Source organism: Sinocyclocheilus grahami, unplaced genomic scaffold (assembly GCF_001515645.1).
Source record: "Sinocyclocheilus grahami isolate Dianchi unplaced genomic scaffold, SAMN03320097.WGS_v1.1 scaffold523.1, whole genome shotgun sequence".
NCBI lineage: Eukaryota > Metazoa > Chordata > Actinopteri > Cypriniformes > Cyprinidae > Sinocyclocheilus > Sinocyclocheilus grahami.
In genome coordinates this window covers 542,965-566,052 of record NW_015505702.1, presented here as the reverse complement: position 1 = coordinate 566,052, position 23,088 = coordinate 542,965, and the positions used below count along the sequence as shown (strand labels likewise).

General features: G+C 38.8%; 2 protein-coding genes and 1 long non-coding RNA gene across 5 annotated transcripts; 2 read left to right on the top strand and 1 right to left on the bottom strand.

Moving 5' to 3' along the window:
• Positions 1-141: 141 nt before the first annotated feature.
• On the top strand, positions 142-9,705 carry ccnt2a (cyclin T2a). 2 transcript variants are annotated; one of them, XM_016237753.1, is made up of 10 exons: positions 142-364; positions 1,091-1,172; positions 2,480-2,608; positions 3,498-3,558; positions 4,096-4,158; positions 4,383-4,428; positions 6,710-6,873; positions 6,977-7,047; positions 7,136-8,216; positions 8,312-9,705. In XM_016237753.1, exons 1-10 carry the CDS (start codon positions 207-209, stop codon positions 8,377-8,379), a joined length of 1,923 nt encoding a protein of 640 aa, XP_016093239.1. In that variant the 5' UTR covers positions 142-206; the 3' UTR covers positions 8,380-9,705. The 2 variants fall into 2 exon arrangements, with proteins under 2 accessions (XP_016093239.1, XP_016093238.1); XM_016237752.1 differs by having other exon boundaries at positions 7,136-9,705.
• On the bottom strand, positions 8,794-21,427 carry map3k19 (mitogen-activated protein kinase kinase kinase 19). The gene is given in 22 exon segments (XM_071582300.1): positions 8,794-9,985; positions 10,133-10,230; positions 10,586-11,188; positions 11,313-11,431; positions 11,606-11,756; positions 11,758-11,857; positions 11,859-11,996; positions 11,998-12,286; positions 12,289-12,539; positions 12,541-12,755; positions 12,757-13,135; positions 13,137-13,309; positions 13,311-13,406; positions 13,508-13,551; positions 14,733-14,941; positions 16,698-16,779; positions 17,536-17,590; positions 18,028-18,044; positions 18,615-18,727; positions 19,010-19,164; positions 19,355-19,546; positions 21,257-21,427. Coding segments are annotated over 22 exon segments (3,741 nt in total). The 3' UTR covers positions 8,794-9,894.
• Positions 11,514-13,255, top strand: LOC107555060 (uncharacterized). 2 transcript variants are annotated; one of them, XR_001605128.1, is made up of 4 exons: positions 11,514-11,588; positions 11,675-11,818; positions 12,035-12,100; positions 13,185-13,255. It is a non-coding gene; the product is annotated as an uncharacterized lncRNA (long non-coding RNA). The 2 variants fall into 2 exon arrangements; XR_001605127.1 differs by lacking the exon at positions 13,185-13,255 and adding an exon at positions 12,237-12,315.
• Positions 21,428-23,088: the final 1,661 nt, after the last annotated feature.

Sequence of the window (23,088 nt, the reverse complement as noted above, 5' to 3'; positions counted from 1 at the left end):
ATTTCAATAAAACATTTTTGTTTTTTAAAGTATTACTCAAACCACCTAGTATTCGTACACACAACACATCCTAAGATTCTCCTTCATACTAAACAATATAAGCGAGAAAACTACAGTTCCCAGCAGAACCGCATTGTAGGACGTACGTCAAGGACGTGGCGCCGCACGTGCGTGACGCTCGTTCTCTGTTCGTCTGCTGGACGGTAATGGCGGCGTGCCGGGGATCATCGTCCAAATGGTTTTTTACCCGGGAACAGCTCGAAAACACCCCGTCCCGCCGCTGCGGAGTGGAGCCAGACAGAGAGCTGTCGTATCGACAGCAAGCCGCGAATCTTATTCAGGACATGGGCCAGAGACTTAATGTGTATCCTTCAGACGCTGATCAACAGCAGGCCCGTTTCTGTCTCTCGCTGTGACTGTTCGTGTTGCCTTCACAACTATCATTTCTATCACTTTTGTGTACCACGAATATCTGTAATAACTGTGAACTGGGCTGAAATTATTTGAGGTGGTCAATTAAACCCCCTTATGTTAGCAGCGCGCACACGTCTCGCACAGGCGCTTGCTGATTAATGTTAATGTTCTACAGATGATTAACGTGCGGTTTGTATATGTACGTGTTATCTAGCTAGTCTGTCTATATATGTAACATAACAATGAGCGAGTTGTACCGTGGATTTATGTTGTTTATGTTCAAGTCACTCACATCTGATGTCAGTGGCACGCGAACAGGCCGGTTCCCGTAAACATTACATTTAGTCATTTAGCAGACGCTTTTATCCAAATGAGGACAATAAAAGCAGTCAAAACTAACAAAAGAGCAACAATATATAAGTGCAAATGACAAACCTCGGTTATTCTAACGCAGTACACGTGGTAAGGTGTATATATATACAGCGTATATATATATATACACATTAAAGATATGAATTATGTAATTTTGACTTTTTTATATATATATATATATATAAAAAATTATATATCTCAGTATTTCGGCCAACTTTTATCACTACGGAACACGAATACGTAGTTAGGTCAGTAAATGGTTTAAGTTATGTAATCATACGTTTTCCTTAACTCTAAACATCAGTTCTCAACTCACAATAAATACTGCCATTGCTTACATGCACAGATTTTATATGTACCACTCTTTCTCCAAATTCCACAGAAATGTAAGTGTTTCCATCCGCACTGCCTGCATCCATTACATATACCCTTTTCAACCTAATATACACATACTCATGAATATTCATGAGTGTGTTTCACCTGGAGTGTAAGGATGGTCCCTCAGTGCAACTGTTGATGCAGTTTCCAAAATGAAGGTGAAATAGATACATTATAGAACACTGTTAACCACAGCTAAGAACCTGATAATAACTGGTCTACCCAGCTGAGAATTTTTTTCATCAGTTCTGGTGATCTTGATGTTTTAATTAGACACTTTAACCTAAATTTACAATTCTGTCATCAGTTACTCACCCTCATGTAATTCCAAACTCTTAAGACTTTCATTCATCTTCAAATGAAACATGAATAAAGATATTTTAATGAGACCTGTAGAAATTTCTGTCCATCCATTAAAAGTCCATTCACCCAAAACACATGAGAACAAACCTCATTGGTTCTCGCAAGTCAAGCAAGCATGTTTGAGCTTCCGTTTAACATGTCTGAAGTATGTGCTTCGATCGATGTTTCTATGTGAATTAAAGCCTAAATTAAATATTTTTATTTAAACCGATTGTGTCTCTTCAGAAGACTAAACTGCTCAAATCATATAGTTTTTTATGATCTCTAGGAACTTTATAAAGTTTCAAAGAAATCTCTCAGGTTTCATTAAAAGTATCTGCATTTGTTTCGAAGATGAATGAAAGTCTTATGGGTTTGGAATGACATAAGAGTGAGTAAATTATGACAGAATTTTCATTTTTGAGTTTTACAATTCTGTCATCAGTTACTCACCCTCATGTAATTCCAAACTCTTAAGACTTTCATTCATCTTCAAATGAAACATGAATAAAGATATTTTAATGAGACCTGTAGAAATTTCTGTCCATCCATTAAAAGTCCATTCACCCAAAACACATGAGAACAAACCTCATTGGTTCTCGCAAGTCAAGCAAGCATGTTTGAGCTTCCGTTTAACATGTCTGAAGTATGTGCTTCGATCGATGTTTCTATGTGAATTAAAGCCTAAATTAAATATTTTTATTTAAACCGATTGTGTCTCTTCAGAAGACTAAACTGCTCAAATCATATAGTTTTTTATGATCTCTAGGAACTTTATAAAGTTTCAAAGAAATCTCTCAGGTTTCATTAAAAGTATCTTCATTTGTTTCGAAGATGAATGAAAGTCTTATGGGTTTGGAATGACATAAGAGTGAGTAAATTATGACAGAATTTTCATTTTTGAGTAAAAAAAACTTTTAAAGTAGGCTTGCATCTTTTGACATGACATTGCCATTTTTTCTTTCCTCTCTAGACCACCTCCCCAACAGCATTATTTCTGGCTGCAAAAGTTGAAGAGCAACCACGGAAACTCGAACATGTCATTAAAGTAGCTCATGCGTGTTTAAACCCCCAGGAGCCTCCACTGGATACAAAGAGTAATGTAAGTCTTGGGTATTATTATTGTTTTAATTTTCTTCTTTAATTTCCTCAACCTTTTCATCTCATTGAATAATTTATGCTACACATAAGTGTGTTTACATTCTGTCACTACAGAATTAGGCGTCTCACTAGTCAACTCCAAACAACTTGATTTTGATCAGGGGTTTCTCACCTGCCAACTGTTTTTAAAAATCTTGTCCTCTTTTGTCATATACACCGAATAAATGTTTAGTTCACCCAAAAATAAAAACTGTCATCATTTACTCGGCCTCAGGTTGTTCCAAAAGTTTATTGTACATCTTCAAAAAACAAATGAAGATATTTTTATTGAAACCTGATCAAAGATGGTTAAAGGAAGCTCAAACGTGCTTGCTGGACACATGAGAACCAATGAAGTTTGATCTTGCACGTCACGCAAGTTCCCCTGACCATATTTGAAAGTTTTGAAGATGAACAAATGTCTCATGGCTTTGGAACAACATGGGGTGAGTTAATGATAACAGAGTTTTAATTTTTGAGTGAACTATTCCTTTAAGAATGACAGGGGGATGGCAAATTAAACAAATGCCTCTTATTTCTTTCCCGTTCATGTGAATCTCACAGAACCTGTGACTCCCTATGATTCTCCAGCAACAATGTAAATGAGGCTTACAACTAAAAATAGACTAGTGAGACACTGACATTAGACATCCAGTGTGTCAGTGCTGGGACAGAAATCTCTCTTAAATGAGAAAAAAAAAGTGTCTTGAAAAAGACAAGTAAAAAATAACTGTGCGGCAAACAATTAGTGTTGCCTGTAATTGGAAGGGTGCAGAGAATTCAGTTTATGGGTTGAATATACAGAAAGACACATTACAAGCCTCATGTAATGATTGTCTATTGAACTTCAGGCATACCTCCAGCAAGCTCAAGAGCTGGTGATACTTGAAACCATAGTACTGCAGACTTTAGGTAAGTCTATGGAAGGAGGTTTCTTTCAACTGAATATTAGAGTGAACTTGCTGACTAGAGTGGTTCACTTCTGGGAAAAAAAAATTTTTTTTTTTACTCAGAGTATTTGCCTGAGAAGTTGTGTCATTATGACTAAATTCACCAGAATGGTGATTTTAAACCTTGTTGCAAATGTGCAGACATTTGATGATCCATTTGTGCCTTTTGTATAATAAAAATCATTAAGTATTGAATGTGTGTGGATCCTGCTTTTTTTCCATTTGAAGTCATTAAGATTTTTACTGATCTGCGCAACCTAAGTGGGGGATGAACGCAGTGATTTCACATTTTTTTGAAACCTTGTTGCAAAGAAACCAAATTGATTTTCAGTTAATCTGGGATGTTATTTTGTCACATGATACATGGGTATCATCTCAATAATTCTGCATAATTTTAAAGGCTTTGATCTAACTAATGCATGATTATCTTTCATGATCCACAGGTGTTGAAAGCAGTTTGATTCAGCTGTGAATTAAATTCATGTGCTTTATATTGCAGGCTTTGAAATAACAATTGAACATCCACACACTGATGTGGTGAAATGTTCCCAGCTAGTGCGAGGTATAGACTTTCCTTCATATGCTCACTTCAATCAACTTTAGATACAAAACAGTGCTTGCTTAGTCTTTGAATCAAACTATTGGCTTTTGCGTTATGGCTAAGCATGCCGTTCTTGGAGAGGTAAATCTCACTGTATTGAGCGTAACTGGGTCTCATTCTTACTCGCATGTATAGTTTGACTCACTCTCATTCTTTTGCCATTCTCTCTCTGTTTACTTTCACAGCAAGCAAGGATCTGGCACAGACTTCCTATTTCATGGCTACCAACAGGTTGTTATCCAGAACCTCATTTGTTGCACTGTGACTGCACACTATAGCTTCCTTTACTGCAGGTTACCCTACCAGTGTCCAACACCCTCCTTGCACCGGTGGCTACTGGGACGCCCCCCCCTCTCAAACATGCCCTCAAGAGCAGGGTGGGGAGGGGGTTCGGTGGCACCGGCCCCGGTTGCAGTGCGGTGTATTGTACGGGGGATCATTGTTGGCACAGAGGGGTTGAATGCACAATGTGAAGTGTAGTGGTGCTCTTGAACCTCACGTTTGCTCGGTTACAGAAGTGCATTTGTCTAAAAAAAGACACTTTGGTAGCCTGAATAGCAGCTAAAGATTACACAGATGTAAACATTACATAGAAATCCTAACGGTAAGTACCCAGACCCCTTTGTTTTTTCCTATGATTTTGTTATTCTCAAAGTGATAATTTAACCTTTGTTTTGGTCTTTCGTATTCAAACTATTTAGAAGTACTTTTTTTTTTTGCTTAATTAAATTTTTTTTGTTTTTGTCATTCACTGCCTGACTTGATTTTGAGATACAGACATCTGTTGTGCTTCCATTGTGAAATACCTTTGTTTTAATGCAAATAAACCCATTAAGGACCGTTTGATTTTTATAATTTTTTTGTTATTAAAATAGTTTTCATTTGGCTATGTATTTTTATACCCATTACAATCCTGAAAAATTGTTGGTATCAGGTGTGTAACAAAAGGTCCTTAAAGGGTGTAGTCATCATTGTAATTTAATCAAATAGAGAATTTTTTGTCTGTGTTTGGTCTCCCTCATTGTGTAGTTACTGTCTTAATTATTTTTAAATCAGGTTACCTTTCATTAGTGTGTGCCCCCTTGTTTGCATAGGGATACTGCAGCATTGTATGCGATGTCTGAACATGGGACTAGAGCGGCATATGCTCAACACATGGTCTGCATATAATGTTTTTTATAGGGTTTTTTTTTTGGCCTTTGTTTTGCCCTCAAAGGACGTGGACTGTACAGGTTTTGAAACTGAATTAACAGAACTTGATTGATAAATCAAGCATAGTTTTGTATGGCCAATGTGGCCGATGATGGATGATCTTATAATTTTTATTCCCTTGTGTATTTTCCTTGCATTTTTTATTCTTTTGAATAAAAGTAGAGGCTGGTTTTTAGGTATTTTTTAGCTATCACCTATAATGCAATGAATGTTGCAGTCATCATTTGTTTGTCTTTGTTCCATTAGGATTTAAAGGCTCCTCTTACCCCATGTCCAAACATTGATTCTGTTCTGTAGCACAGGGTTACCATCCAGTTTTGACTGAGGCTTCAGTTTATTATTTGTTTCAAATGTCAGTAAAACACTACTTTGTTCAATGTAAGACTGTTAAAAGATCACTAAAATATTGTTAGCATTTTGGTAGAGGAATCTTTGATTCCTCATGGCTTCTTCAGGGACTATTGATGCAGTTTAGATGCATTTCTTTTTAGTAACTACTTTCCACATTAAAATACTAACATTGTTTTTAGAGATGTAGGCAAGTTTACAGCGATTAAAGAATAAGCACTTGATGAGGCCAAACAGTCAGCCCTGTTTTGTTTTTCATAACATGGGCTTGCAATGTGGTAACTACGGATGGTAACCATATGCTTGTTTGCTTTACTGTTCCCTATGATTCTGTTGACTGCAGGCTTTTACGCCTGTTATTGAATGTACAGTATTATGTCCATAGTGTCAAGTTTACCCTTGATTATGAGTAACAACCCTATTATTCTTTTGCTTGCACAGATTTAATTTCACAATGTAAAACTGATTTATAGAACTTATAGAATTTTCTACTGCTATTCTAAACTTCAAATGTAGGGATGATAAAATTGATCAGCTGCTGATCAGAATTGGCTGACTGCACTCCGACATTAGGCCTTGTAGACCATTTCCTCTTAAGCCAATCTGTTTCTTTACATGGATAACATGTTCAGGAAATTCTGCTTGATTTTTTTTTCTTTTCTGACCATTTCAAATTTTTGATTGGCGCATCCCTTCTCATGTTGTCTTTTGCCATTCAGTTTGTACCCTTTGTAAACTACTGTCTACCTTAATTGCATGGTGCTAAATCAAGTAGTTTTTGAACTGTGTAGGTACGTTTTGGAAGTGTTACTCACAATTGAGGAATATCTTAGTGGCTTCAGTGCTTCCTTAATAATATTCTCTAGATGTTAAACACTGCCTTCTGTCCGCTCAGTGACTGATCGTTTTGTGCTTTCTTTGTCTTTTTTTCTTCCTTGTGCTGCTCTTGCAGTCTGCACCTCACCACCTTCTGCTTGCAGTACAAGCCCACAGTTATCGCCTGCGTCTGCATTCACCTGGCCTGCAAGTGGTCCAACTGGGAGATCCCTGTTTCCACCGATGGAAAGCACTGGTGGGAGTATGTAGACAGCTCAGTTACACTTGAACTTCTTGATGGTAAATGAGCATTCTCCTAAATTACCATATATCATTTGGCTCATTTTGCCCTATTTGTTGTGTAAGTCACCCATAAATTATATACATTAAAATTTTGTTGTAGAACTGACCCACGAGTTTCTGCAAATATTAGAAAAGACACCCAGCAGGTTGAAGAGGATTCGTAACTGGAGGGTAAGTGATTAGACTAGATGAGTCATGCATTTGGTGTCTTTAGATTGTTTAATTTGGATAACACATAGTTGTTGTTGTTTATTTCTAGGCTACGCAAGCTGCTAAGAAGCCCAAATCAGATGGTCAGGCCTCAGACAGCAGCTCTTTAGCGGGACCTTCATTAACCCAGGACATGTCCTTGATGGATGCCCTTCCTGGGGTTTCTACAAATACAGCTTTCTCCAAAGCATCCACGTCTTTCCCAGTGACCCTGCCAAGCAACTCAAGCAGCAGTCTTTCTCTTGATTCCATTGCCAACATGCAGGGAACTTCATACACGTACACCGCCCCCAGTGACTGGCCTCAGGACCAAGTACACTCAGACCAGTATTCTGTCAAACAACTTCCCCCACATAGTTCTATGCACCCACACCGGCCTGACAAATGTGCAGAGTTAAACCCTGCCAAACACGAACATAAGGCCAGTGGCGGGGCGAAGCACCAGGCCGCGACCTATCCACCACCTGCAGCACCCACACAGAAGATGTCTCTGGACAAGTACAGGGAGAAACACGCTGGCGAGATGGCAGTGCAGAAACGCAGGCAAGAGCTGCAGAACGTGGAGACGGAGGTCTATGGTGCTCCAACACAGACGGATCACCGGAAACACCTGCCCCAACTGTCTCACGGGCAGCAGGGAGCAGGAACCACCACTGCCTCGCCTCTGAAGATGAAGCTGCCTGTCCCTGGGCAGGACAAGCTCCAGGACAAACGCGAGAAAGGGAGCTCTTTAAAACTGCGTCTTCCGGTCCCCTCCCAGAGCGAAAAGGAGGGATCAAGTAAGGAGGAGCTAAAAATGAAAATAAAGGTGTCCTCTGAGCGACACAGCTCCTCTGACGAGGGTGCTGCGAAGAGCAAATATTCCAGCCCACTTGTGAGCAAGGAGAAACACAGAGACCACTCAGCCCATCGTCACCATCACAAACACGGCCACTCACACATGCACACGCATAGCGGCAACGGCAGGAGCAGCCTTGAGGTACCCGCATCTGGTTCGGCCCTTCGGAGCCCAGTAGGTTCCAGTGGTGATGGCACAAGCTCTGCTTCCAGTTCCTCACGTAAGAGGGTGAACCCCGATGCCAGCCACAATCACCACTCTAAAAAGAACAAAAGCTCCAAAGGCGGTGCAGGTAGTTCCTCTCATTGTTCCTCTGTTCAGCAGTGTGTGTCATCTCACAGCTCTGTTCTTAACCTTCCCTTCCCCCCTCCCCCTGTCACATACCAGGTGGGCTACGGACATCTCAGCACCCTAGTGAAACTGGACAGGAAACCAGTGGAGAGCCATGGCCCTGAGGGCTCCTGCCTAGCTAATGGCCAACACACAGACTACAGATACTTTTGACATGCTTGATTCGCTATTAAGTGCCCAAGGAATGGACTCCTGAACTGATAGGAAAGAGGATAAAATATAAGAGAAAATCAAGCATAGATTTCATTATTAGGAAGAGGAAAAAAACAGGAATGTGAAGAGTAAGAGAAAGAAAATAAAAATGCTTCCCGATCTTCTGGCAGTTCGGTTCAGTCTCGCCATCTCTGTATAACTGCTGCTTTCCTCAGTATTCCTTCACGAGCAGTCTGTATGTATGCGTGAGCCAGTATACGAATGTCAGGGCCATTATAGTAAAAGAAAACACTTTTCATGATAAAAGCATAATGAGTGATGAAAGTTTTTGCCACAATGAAAATTTGTAAGACTGAAAGCACCCTCTAAAATGACTGACGCTCCTCTCATTTGTTAAACAAAGTTAGTAGAAAGAATGCAGAATCAAGATTTAAGTTCCATAGTTCCTTGAATGTTTCTTTGTTTCCTTTCCCCTCATCTGATACCTTCTACATGAACTGCATGTTTATAATGAAAGGGACGAGATAGTTGTTTACAGATTGTGAAGAAAAATTTACATACATTCTCGTATGTTAAAAGCTGTACCATAACTTCTCAGGTTTGGAGCTGCTTGTGTGTGTGTGTGTGTATATATATATATATATATATATATATATGGGGGTAGGGGGGATTTTGTGACTCAGTGTTAGAATCTATCATTGGCATCTCTAGCGCAGCCTTCCAGTGCTATCAGGAGAGGGTGAACTAGCAGGCAATCCACACCCTGCCAATTACCTGGCATGTTGTCAGAGGCCATGCATTTTGTACCTTTTTTGACCTGCAAGATGACCTTAAGCTGGATGCCAAAGGCTGTGCCTCAAAAAGTATAGTTCTATAAAGTTTACATAACCTTCGCTGTGAAGTGCATTTTATATATTTCTTGGCTTGAAGCAGTAGCCTATTTGTACAACTCTGTAAATCAGTCAAAAATGACCGGAAATATAGGTGGGTAAAAGGAGATTGAGTTCATTATCACAGTGCTGACCCAAAGAAATCTGGGCTTTCACAGGCCCTCAACATTATTTCTGAATATGGATGAATGGTTTTGATCATTTGATTTTGATTCTTTTTAGTGTGAAGCTATTGGTAAATGAGGCCAGCATTGTACACACCATGATTTTACTTTGGATCACTGAATTGCAGTTGGATAAGGCAAGTGCAAACTCTGGCTTTTTTTTTTGCCTTTTCTCAGTTTTATTTAGATTTAATAATAAATTCCATGGTTTCCACTACCTTAACCTCAGTCTTTATGTGATCATTTATTGTGTTAAGAACTTATTGGCACGTTTGTCAAATAACTATTTATAGATCTTCACTGTTATTTTATAAATTAGATTTTTCTCTGTTAAATTATGTTGGGTCACTATGTCAGTTTGCTTTGTATCATAGTTTTTAAAAGTTACTTTTTAATTTGGTGAATCAAGTTTTCAGTTCATTGGCCTATTGCAGGCTTGACTGTGATGAAAGATGAATGGATGTCCTAACAGTTCCTCTGCTGAAGGTCATTGCTTTGGATCTCTGCAAAGAGGAAAATTGTTCCACTGTTACAAAACACCTAAGATAATAATCTGTGGAGATTTTACAATAATATACAATGGATTAAAAAAAATCCTTGGCACAAAATAACCAGAGCAAATATTTCATTTTTGAGTAAAAGCAAATTACCTGGTTAGGCAAGCCTTGACAAAGCCATTTGCATTTGTAGAGAAGTCATCAGACAGAGATGGCATTAAGCCCTTTTGAGCCCCAATGTAAAAAAAGAGCTGCCATCTTGTTCATGTGTGTGAGGGGTGGCTTTCCTGTGGCCATTTCAAACACAGTGCAGCCAATGCTCCAGATGTCTGATTTTCATCCATGACCTGTCTCACTTATGACCTCTGGTGCCATCCAGTATGGGGTACCATGCACAGACTTCAGAACGTCACTCTTACTTCCAGTTGAAGTCTGAACACAGCTAAGACGGCGAGCACAACCAAAGTCGATTAGCTTGATCACTCCATTGGGCATAAGCATAATGTTGTTCCCCTTCAGATCTCTATGGATGACCCTGTTAGCATGAAGATAGGCAACACCTTCCAGAAAATTAAGCCCTTTTGAGCCCCAATGTAAAAAAAGAGCTGCCATCTTGTTCATGTGTGTGAGGGGTGGCTTTCCTGTGGCCATTTCAAACACAGTGCAGCCAATGCTCCAGATGTCTGATTTTCATCCATGACCTGTCTCACTTATGACCTCTGGTGCCATCCAGTATGGGGTACCATGCACAGACTTCAGAACGTCACTCTTACTTCCAGTTGAAGTCTGAACACAGCTAAGACGGCGAGCACAACCAAAGTCGATTAGCTTGATCACTCCATTGGGCATAAGCATAATGTTGTTCCCCTTCAGATCGCTATGGATGACCCTGTTAGCATGAAGATAGGCAACACCTTCCAGAATTTGTCGAGTGTATAGAACGAAGGCCTTTTCTGGCAAGGGTCCGAACCGGCTCAGGATATTTGAGATTGACCCACCTGGAACATAATCCATGAAGATGCTTACAGTATTCTCACAGAGAGCTGTGCCCAAGAAACCAACAATGTTAGTGTGATGAAGGGTCTTAAGAAGATCCACTTCTCTCTCCAAGCGTTCATACTCTTTTTCTGCCATCTCTGAAGTTGAAGCATCCAGTGCCACCTGTTTTACTGCAATCAGCTGACCTTGACTGGTTAGCCCACAATACACCTATGAATAAACATTTTAAACATAGCTTTGTAATTGATTATGCTTGGAGAACATTTTGAAAATCATAATTGTTTATACTATAGCTAGGAAGAGTGCTTTAAAATGACTGCATTTAAATACCTACCGTTCCATAAGCGCCTTTACCCAGAACCGCTCCTTTTGTCCATGTGATAGAAGCATCTGAGCAAGATCCATTAGAGTAATGCAGTTCACCTGAGGACACACCCTGATGAACAACAGAAACTCACAGTGATGGCCCATATAATACTGCAGGGGTAGCCAACCCTGCTCCTGGAGAGCTACTACCCTGCAGAGGTGTGTTGAAGCAGGGTTGGTGTCTGAAATCTGCAGGAAGGTAGCTCTCCAGGAGCAGGGTTGGTTGACACTATGTACAAGTGAAGTATGTTAGAATGTTACCTCATTAAAAAATTTTCTTAAATTTTGAAGGCACGTTATGTTTGAACTCTGTGCTATCTTCCTTTTCAGTCTTGAGTGTTTCAACGTCTCTTCTCTCGAGTGAGATCAACTCCTCTGCCAAAGACCTCAGCAGGTCATCTGTGAGAGGTCCCATCACCAACCTCCTCTAGAAACCTCTGGTACAAAGGTGGCGCCGTTCCGTCACTTGTCCAGGTATTGATAAGGGGCTGCGATGGCAATTTGGTCTCACATTTCAGGTTCACTTTTGGCACTTGCATCAATTGGAGTTTGTTCTTGAAGTATTCTTTCCTTTATGAGACTTGTTTTGGATACAGTGTTGGAAAGTACTTCCTCAATCACTGATAGTATGGAAGTATATTGTCTTTGCACTTGAAATTTCTCTTCCATCTCCCTCGATGTGCATTTCAGATTTGTTCTGCTGGACAGTTCCACAAGCAGAGGTTACAAGGACATGGCATTTATTCTCTGGAGAAGGTGGGCGTTTCTTTATCCCTTTGGTAACATTATCCCTCCGCTTGAGCTGCCTGCATTTAGCTCGACTGGATCTCTCTGATTGAGCTTGTTTCCTTCGGTTAACCTCCTTTTTTTTTTTTTCTTTTTGGCCCCTTAGTTTTCCATTGATCTGTCTTTTAACTTGAAGTGCTGTTTGGACCTGTCTGCTTTAAGATTCTCATAAATTGGAGTCGCAAACATTTCGTAGATTACTGGGCCTTCATCTCCCTGACTGATCTTCAGAAACATGTCATTGTAAGTGACATAATCCACAGCAGACCTTGCTCGCTGTATTGGTCCTGTTGCTGGCTTTTTGGATGCTCTTGCACTACTCTGATCTCCGTGAAGTTGGTTTTGACTGTTATTGCTTGCTTTGTCATCACTAGACTTCATGTGTTGAAAAGGTTCAGAGACCAACCTTGTTGCAGTTTTTTTTACAAGCCATTATAGGTGCTCTTGGCAAATATTTGTTAGTCGTCTCTCCTGCAATAACTATGCTAGTGGGTTTACTTTCTCCGAGTTGCTCCTTTGAGTGATTTGGTGAATTTATCCTATTCCTTGTTGTTTTAACAGTACTTTATTTTCTGTGTGCCAGAACATTGAATGACTGATTTGTCTGAATAGATGTTTTGCCTTTTACTGGCATTTCTCTTGATCATCTTAATTGGTTTGTTCTTCTCATGTGAAGTTTGTTCTACTACACCAGTATCCACAGCGGTGAGGTGTTTCTCACCTGCAACAGAACCGGATTCTCTGACTGTAGGTATTTGTCTGATTATGTTTTTGGGTCCTTCAGAGACCGAGCAGCAGTTCATAGTTGGAGAGTTTTCAGTTGTTTTGGAAGACTTGCATCTTATTTCATCCTTGACTTCCCTAACAGTCAATGATTTGATAGATGTGTAGCCTTTCTTGTCTGAAATTACATTATCGTTTGTAGTATTGTGTATTACAGAACTGACTAAATCCTGAAAATCCAAGTAGGTCCCCAGTTCCAGATTGAGTGAATTCTCTAAAACATGTATTTTGAGGCACAGTCTCATCCTCTTCTTGGCTACTATTGCTGCAGGAGTTGCTCTCATCACTGCCTGCTCGGGTGCCTCTGGATCTTCTGGAAGACGGCCTGGGGATCCTTTCCAGTCTTTGTCTGGACTGTAATGAGATGGGCAAGATGCTACTTTGTTTTAAGAGAAGTTGGGTGCTCAAGATTTGAACATGCAGAGCCATCCTGGTGTATATTGTCCAGCGGAGCAAGATGTTTGGGTGTCTTTGAACATAGAGTAGGTAGTGTCTGAAAATCACAGCACAACAATCAAAAGGGTATTAAAGGCAAGACTTTTTGCATTTATTGAAATGTAAAAAAAAAAAAAAAAAAAAAAAGCATTTCCTTACCTTTTGTCTGTTATCGTCCTCTCCTGTGTGAGCACCTCTAAGCCCTGTAGTGAATTGGAAACTTTTATTATATGGTTTTATATCATGTTATAACCTCCTCACCAATGCTTTTCTTTCATTACAATCAAAGTTGCACATAGACACTAAAACTTAAAAGTAGAGTTGCCTATAGTTACATAAAGTAAATTAAGAATGTGTCCTGACTTTTGGTGACTCAGCAACCACAATATAGGCAACATATGTTTGTTTGAAAACTACTTGAGCATCCCGTAATCCTCTTTCTTATGGATTGTACAAAGTATTAGTGAAGGTCTCCTCTAATACTTAGTCTTCTGATGACAATATACCCTAAGTTCCTTCATTCATTCTCAGACTATCTCTACAGCTGATCTGGTGAGAATCTCTCCACAGGCAAGATTCTGGGGTAAATGTACCTCTGTCAGGATTATGTTCTCTAAGATGGTGGCTTCTTCATTCTCTTTTAATCCATTCATTTTTTAACTGTAGTGCAAGCTTCTGACAATACAAGTAGATGTCTCCTTGATCACAGATTATCCTAATAACAGACTCCATCTGTGGATCACAAAAATGATCAACACTGGCACTGCTTCCCTTTTTGTTCATCATAAGCACAGTCCTTTTCTATTTTTGTGTTACTTGTAGATGTTCTTTGGAAACTTCCAGTCTCATCAGCAAGAGGATTTAATGGTGGATTTCTTGGAAACCGCTGAGACTAGGTAACACTTAAGGTTATCTGGTCTGTTTGGGGAGCAATATCAGCTCTTTTCTGTGATTCTGACAATAAGTCCACAAACACTTTTGTACATCTTCACACACCCAGTCTGGACTACATGCTACTTTCCTAAAGGCTTGTTCACACTGCACCGGCAGACGCCGGGCAACAATGAACAACACCAGATTCTGTCACTGCTTAGGCGTTCTATGACCTGATGAATGCTGATAGAACATGTTCAGTCAGAGAAAACAAACGGTGACCAACAGCAACATACGCTGACAGGGGTAACGCATTGATCCGACTAAACCTGACAAACATGTCTGTTGGCATTGGTCAGAATCAGTGCAGTGTGAAATAGCTTTAACTTAGTGGACCCAGTTACATTTTGGTTGACTGTGCTTGTTTATTCACTGAAATCTGTCAAACCACATTATGTATCAAATTTTTTTTTATGCAATTCTTTCACAATAAACAACTGTCTATACTTACTGTTAATAATGTTAGCCCGTGCTTGCAACAGCGCACTTGCATCAAGAAGAGGGTCCATTAGCATTGGAGCAGACTTACTGAACTGAGTGATATGAGCAGCAGGAAGAACAGGCATTGAGGAAGAAGTCAAACTGAGTGATGGATGCAAGGACCTTATTTTGCCTTTATCTTTTCTGTCGTTCCATAGGCTGGGCAAGAATGAAGTTCGACTGAGTGAAAATAGCATGTTCACATTTTTTCAAAGCATTTACAAATTATCTATATTGGTAACCCTTTACAATAAGGGTACATGAATAATAGTCGTGTATACTTATACCTGAATTGATACTTAATCATATACTACTGATTATTGAAGGCATTAACTAATCCTGAACTAAAGAAGAGCTGTCTTTAACTACGACTGGAGTCATATGGATTCATGCGTGAATAACAGCAGCCTTGTTAGTACATGTATGATAGTTAATGCATTAACATTTATGGGTAAACTAAATCAAACAGCCTCTTCACGAAGAAGTACTCTGGCTTTGAAATTTAATTCTAACATAATGGGCTTTTGACATCTGCAGATTTTTTATAAACTTTACTGTGTGGCAAAGGATTAGTTATTATTAACTACCCATAAACTAATAGCAACATCAACTCAAGGTTAGTTAATACATTATTTTGCTGTGACTTTACTTAAGGGGGCCCAAACCATAATTAATTCACTGTTAACTTCTTACTAAATTGCTAAATTCAGCTCATGATTTATTTTATACTTAATATCAAACACACGTGTACTAACACAACGAGTATTGAGCCCAATTAAGGGATTTTGTATGGCTTTTCAAGAAGTCAAGAGAGCAGTGGTACAGGATCATCACGACCTGCGTCTGGATGGAGAGTGAACTGTACTGACGCCCAGCAAATGTTCTGAACTTACCTGCGGTATGTTTCTAGTTTGGCCATTTCTTTAGGAATTGTTCTACAAATGTTCTTAGTGGGTTTTGTGTTTTTATTTTTTCTTAAGCTGCGTATAAGTCGCAGTAGAGTGAGTTTAAAGAGAACAACACAAAACAGACAAGATCAGTAATTAGTTTAGTATGTTCTATGCTTGATGAGGAGGATAAACTAATCCCTTGCCTCCCGGTGAAGTTTATAACAAACCTGCAGATGTCAAAACCTCAAATTATGTTAGAATTAAATTATTTAAATTTATTTCAAAATCAGAGTCCTTCTTATTCTTTCCTAAATAGGCTGTTTGTCTAATTAATGCATTAACTATCAAACATGTACTAACTTAGTTAAGGCTGCCGTTATTCATGTGTGAATCCATATGACTCCAGTCATAGTTAAGGATAGCTCTTCATTAGTTCATGATTAGTTAATGCCTTCAATAATCATATGATGAATTAAGTATTAATTTAGGTATTGGTACATGATTATTCTATCCTTATTGTAAAGTGTCACCACTATGTCTTCTTTTGAAACATGCTGAATGTTTCTTAGCAGTAAGGGCAGAGTTAAATCTTCCTTAGACAAGTTTTCCTCTCTCTCTCTGTGGATAATAGTACACCCTGGACAGCAACGACTTGATCCTGTGACTGTACTCCTCTGTACGGTCTTTGTGTAGAAATGAGAGAGCCACTGAATGGACAGGAGGTTTCATGCAGGCAAGTTGTTTGTGAGGACAGTTTGTGAATTTTACGTTTACACAGCTGCTGTTGGTGGTGTTTAATTTTTTTTTTTTTTTATGCAGACACTTTTATCCAAAGCGACTTACAGTGCATTCAGGCTATACAATTTTTACCAGTATGTGTGTTCCCTAGGAATTGAACCCACGACCTTTTGCACTGCTAAAGCAGTGCTCTACCACTGAGCCACAGGAACACTCTCAATGCTCTACCTGTTACCATGTTTATCTGAATGCTAATTTAATTTGATGACAATAAGATGAATGGATGTGTATGCGGTCAGCTGGCTAACCTGCTTCGTTTCCTCTCATCTCTGCCATCTTGTCTGATGAATATCTTTGGCTCCATCCAACCCTCAAAGCAAATCCTATTATCTGCAGACACACAGCCAAATACACTCTGGGTGAAAAGGGTCATGTAAAAGGGGCCCCATGGTTATGCTACTGCACCAACATAAAAACTCACAACATCAACATTACTCAAGGATGAGATGAAATGAGAATTATCTAATGGAATAAATGTCAAATTTGTCCAAAAAAACATGGCATTTTTTAAAAGCAATCAATTATATATTGTTTTATATAAAAAACTAAGCAGGACACCTGTTTTCAGCATTGATAACAAAGGTTTAAAATTAAAAAGAAAACAGCTGTTTTAAAATCTTAAAGACCCCAAATTTTTTAACTGTGTATACACACAACATGTAAACTAAATATGAAATAAATGCAGAAAGTACCTTTCACAAAGTCAGTCCGCTCTAAATTAGCCTAAGCTTCAGTGAAACCAAATGTTTTACAGTTCCTCTGAGTCTTGCATAATCCTTATATGTGAGTGTCAGAGGTTCTCTGTGGACGACTCTGTGTAGTCTGACTCATTTGAAATAGAGGAGCCCAAAAAGCAGAGTCAGACACACCCCTCCTATTGTCATGTATTCTCTGAGGGATGGGCTGAGAGTCTGAGACTGCTCTGTGTGTGTGTGTGTTTCAGGGTGGAGGAAAAGGTTGTCAAAGCTTTTGTAAGCCCGGTGGACTGCTGCCATTCTGGAATGATCCTGCAAATGTACCTCTGACTCTGCATACTGTCTTCTAAGATTAACAATAAATTCTTTCTAAGTCTAGCTGTTGACTCACCTTGGTGGATGTTTGCATGATCATTTTGTGCCTTTATAGTCTCAGCTGATTCTTTCTGCAAAAAAAAATAAAAGATCAGTAAAGGAAATGTTATCAATGACACAACTGGTATGCAGCAAGAAACAACACTGCATAAAAGCTGCGAGGTTGACTGTCCCTTACAATAATCTTTCACAGAATCACACATGACTAATTCACCTGTTGACTACTGACCATCTGGAGGCGGTCTATTCAGTCAAAAACAATCATTAGCCAGCTGTGATGCCTGTGACCAAGGCTCAGCCAAATGAAACGCCAAAAAGGGCTTAATCAAAACATTTCAGAGCAAATAATCTACATTTAATTGGCTTTGCCTTTACAATCCCACTGAGACTTATTTATTATTTTATTCAGTTTCATTATGTTTTTACGCTTTTGTTCAAATGGATTTCTGCAGGACACACTGCCAAGATCCACTGTATATAATGAGTAAGACGTGTGAGAGCACCTGACCTTCATCCCATCTGAATCTGGTGTGCAACAGCCACGTGTTTGAGAGCAGCTGGGGAGTACAGAAGGACTCGCATCTAGACACGTGAATAATGTATATCCAAAATACAATACAAATACTAACATAAGTCATCACATTGAGAGCATAAACAGGTTTCTGATGAATTGCACAACAAATAAATGGATGAATTTTCTTATAATACGGTATGAACAGTGGTATTAACTCTATAAACAGTGTTTTGACACTTTTATCCAACCAGTTATAGCTGGTACTATATTCACATGCTTGACAAATAACTTCAATGAAAACATTGATTGGACTATGTATAAAAATATTAAATGATTATGCACCATGTAGACTTATTCCACGATTTATGAAGAGAAAATCATTTTTAATCCACCTTATTTTAATGTAAGAGCGAGTGCTCTTGATATTTAAAACTGGTGCATTCGTTCTCATTATGTTTGAATTTATTATTGTAATTATAAACAAGCTGGTTTGCAGCACAATTAGTTTTATTGTTTACTGCACTTTCACAGAAAATAGCTTTCTTCCACATTGCAAAATAAGGGGAATATGTAGCGTTTACCTGTTTGCATTGAAGAATCCATTATACGGAAGAGTTCTTCCTTCTTGGTGCTCTTGATCTGAGAGACGTACCACAGAGCAGTATGACCTCTTCCATCAAGGATCTTCGTATCACTGGAAATCAGAGCAGGTGGATCAGTGACATATTAAATTACCATTAATCTTAAATTCCATTTTACTGTTTACAATTCTACATCTTCCAAATACATTGCATTTCTATTAGTTTTTTCTCATTTTGTCTCTCATAGTTGAGGTATACCTATGATGAAAATTACAGGCCTCTCTCATCTTTTTAAGTGGGAGAACTTGCACAATTGGTGGCTGACTAAATACTTTTTTTCCCCACTGTATATTTTACATTTCCATAACAAATCTAACTGAAATTGGATTCCTTACACTGGAAGAGACATAAGTTCTTTCAACAATTCCACAGGTTGATAGTCCCACGGCGTCTCCAGTTCTTCAAACAGATCCACATCCCTTACAGCCAGCATCAAGGGAGTCAGTCCATCTCTGTTCTGTTTATTCAACTCCACCAAGTCAGTCTGGGCCTGTAACACACAAACAATATAAGCTTTGTTTGTTGTAATTTACTCCACCTCTCCCTCACATGACAGGTGGCCAATACTGATCCATCAGAGAACTCCCTATGGAGTCTAGTCTGCTTTGTGTGAACCAAATGTTGATACCACATTTCAAACAGTCAAATGGCAAGTGGAAGTTGAAGTCTGAGCTGCTCACCATCAGGTCCTGTAGACAGCAGAGGTCTCCCCTCCCGGCTGCTTTTGAGAGCTGCCTCTGATGGGGTACATCTCCGATCATAGCCGTCAACAGCTCCTCTTGGAGTGCTGGTTGACTAACGTGAAGAGCTGTCTGGTTGCTATGGTTACACAGCGTAGCATCGTCTCCTCTTTTCAGAAGGAAATGCATCACCTGTTTTCAAAATTGCCTATGTTAAAAGCAATGTATCAGAATGATAATTAAAATTATAATGAACTAGGTGAATAATAGTCTTATAGGTTTATGATATTTAAGCAATCAAACAAGTGAGCGTTCCATGCTGACATTAACCGACATCAAATGTGCAAGTGTGATATAGCTTTTATACAACAATTCAATGAATTAATATTAATAAACCTAAATTTCGGGGACAATATTGGCAGTATATTTTTGCTCTGCCAGCTAAAATAATTCCAAACGAAGCTGATGCAAAATTATGTTGCAATTTTTGATCGAGTGCTGCTGTGCTGTAAAAAATCTGACGTTTTAAACTAATCAATTGAGTAAAGTCAAGTCAAGTCAAGTCACCTTTATTTATATAGCGCTTTTAACAATACAGATTGTGACAAAGCAACTGAACAGCATTAATTAGGAAAATAGTGTCAATAATGCAAAATGACAATAGTAAACACTAATTTTTCAGTTAAAGACAGTTCATCATTGAATTCAGTGATGTCAACATCCAGCTCAGTTTAAATAATATCTTTGCAATCATGTCAACGATAACGCGGGAAATGAAGTGCCCCCAACTAAGCAAGCCAGAGGCGACAGCGGCAAGGAACCAAAACTCCAGCGGGGACAGAATGGAGAAAAAACCTTGGGAGAAACCAGGCTCAGTCGGGGGGCCAGTTCTCCTCTGACCAGACGAACCAGCAGAACGGAAAAATCAATATAAGACGTAATAAAACAGACGATGAATAATATGAACAGCAATTATTATATGATGCAATCAAACTTATAGCAAAATGTGGTAGTTCTGTATGTTGTTTCAGGGTTGGCATCATCTGAGGTCCTCTGAGGAGTTGCATCATCTCTTCTCAGGTGTTCTGGATCCAGACTGAAGCTTGTGTAAATCCTAGTTACCACGGGATGTTAATCCCGTGGCAAAAGACAGAGAAACAAATACAAACATAATTAGCGTAGCTGCTGTTCCAACCAAGCAAAAATTATTTGTTTAACCCAAACTAACGAATAAAGGATTCAATGACTAAAGAAATTGCCTTCTATAACCTCATTCACTATTCCCTACATTACTCCACTATTATAGTCCACTGAATGAGTGAATGAAAACAAATGAGCAAATTCAGACATTGAGTGTGCCGGATGTGCAACGAACGTGGGAATTCATTTGGCGTGACACTCATTGGTTATATTGAGGTGCATTATGGAATTGAATAATGTCCACTATTGTTTGGGACACCACTACAAATGGTTGTCCCTCAAATAGTGCAATATAATGAGGAACTATTTCTTACAGTGTTGTTTCATTCCTTTGAATGAATCTGAGTTGATGACTTACTCTCTCATCAAAACAGTCACTTGTAAAATCCCAAACACCAAAGCACAGACACAAACAAGCAAAGCGATACAAACAAGTAAAATCCCTCATATCAAACTGTATATTATTACTCTTAAAACTAAATGTTGTTTAATGCATAATGCAGCAATTAAATCAAGAAAACAGGAAGTAGTAGAAAGTAGCTAATACAGTAAGTGAAATATTATGCCCATTATTTTAATCAATACATTACACCCTTCCCCCCCCCCCTCCCCCCATTACACTACATTAGCTTTCCTACACAGTGACAGAACACAGCTACAGTTTCTGCCTTGTTTTCATCATATCACCCTATAGTCTCATACCTTTGTAAGACCTCTCCTGCAGGCACTGATAAGAGGAGTGGAGCCCTGTGAATCATGAGGCAGGTCAATTTCTTCCCAAGCGTAGAGTCCCTGCTCCAGTCCCAGAACCACAGCCTCAAGCTCTTCCTTCAACAGCTGCTCCACAAATCTGCTTCTTTCATGTTTACTCATGTTACTCATGCATTACTCAGTGTTCTGGCAAATGCACAAACAGACAATTAGCTGTAGTTCTGGTTCACTAACTGTAATGAATATCTCCTTCAATATTCACAACATGCACAAGAACTGCTTTGTTGCCCCCGCGTGGTTATGTTTATGATGAAGGCAATAATCTCAGTATTATTTAAGTTCAAAGTCATTTAAAGTATTTTTCATCTTAAATAAATTGTAAATGCTTGCTTTTGAAGTTATTTATTAGCACATTTCCCCTAAAGCACCTTCCTGTATATTTTAATAAACCGTAATAAACAGAAATTAATAAATGGCCATGTACTTATTGCATAAGAACACAGAAGCTCTTATAAGCCAATAAGCACAATTCATAATGCATACATCATAGAACTTCCCAAGAAAAACATATTTGATGTTAAACAATAGTTACTAAATAAGAGAATGAAAAGTGTTTTCTGTTGCTTACATTTAAACATGCAAGACTCACCTGTGTCGGCAATTTGTTGCTTCTCTGGACAGAAATGTTTGAGTTAAACGAAGTTAAATTCGTTCTTGTGTTTACGTCCTTGTCTTTGAAGGGCCAGTCCTTTGTCTTCATTGCGCATTTGCCTGAAGCAGCTTTGAGTTTACAGCCTGTTGCGAAGGAGACTCCAGCTTTGGCATGAAAACAATGAACTCACCGTGAGACCCTTGGTTTGATTTCAAAGGTGAAGTGCGCAGAAATGTCTATATTACCATTTGCGGTTGGTTGTTATGATAATAAAATTATATAATTATACAAAAGGAATGGAAGAATTTTAAATCTATCATACCTATTCTCTTATGCCAATATTTAACACATACACCACAAACCTCATATCCAGGTCAGCATATAAGTTGTCTCTTGTTGCCTCTTGCATTTGCGTTGAGCAGAAGCTGTCCTGGGAGTCATTCTGTGGGAGATTGAGTTGCATTGATTGACCTTCACTGGGACCAGCCGCCTTCACAGGCAGAATTACACAGCTGTATTCTACTGCATTACAGGATTACTGTAATGATCCACTTAATTGATCGTGATCTAATTGAATCTTTGCTATACCTTTTACAGTACTTACTGGAACTCCATATAAGTTTAGAGTTAGCTGTAGCATTTTAGACATTATCACAAATCATAGAAGACTTGAACAAGCACGCAGAACCCCGCGACCTCTAGTGTTCACTGCGGAAAGTACTGTTGATGTTGTAATAAACTTTGCTTTTATTACAAAAAAAAAGTCAAGCATTAAATTATCAGATTTCTAAACGTGTGTGTGTGTGTGTGTGTGTGTGTGATATGCAGGCTATAAAATAGACAGTAGGCTAAATAATAGAAAATCAATTAAATAAAAAAGCAACTGAAAAAATGAAATTCATTTATTAACTTTATAATCACACAGTTGCTAAGTTAAATATTTGATTACCAAATTGGTGGTGTTTTTATTATCCGTTCAAATACGTTTCGACATTGCATAACTGACTGTTCAGTTGATTTTTCCATTTAAAAAAAAGAAAGGAAATGAAAGAAAAGAAAAGTCTACATCAAATAAATTACATTTTCCAAAAGTGCTATTGATTTCTTTATTTGTGGAACTTCGTAATTTACCAAATTGTTCCAGTCCCTGTTGCAGTCAGGGGCAGCTCTG

Coding starts and splice junctions, on each gene's coding strand:
- ccnt2a (XM_016237752.1), top strand. CDS start 207: ATGGCGGCGTGCCGGGGATCATCGTCCAAATGGTTTTTTACCCGGGAA. Junction 3,559..4,095: donor CATAGTACTGCAGACTTTAG/GTAAGTCTATGG, acceptor TTTATATTGCAG/GCTTTGAAATAACAATTGAA. Junction 4,159..4,382: donor ATGTTCCCAGCTAGTGCGAG/GTATAGACTTTC, acceptor TTACTTTCACAG/CAAGCAAGGATCTGGCACAG.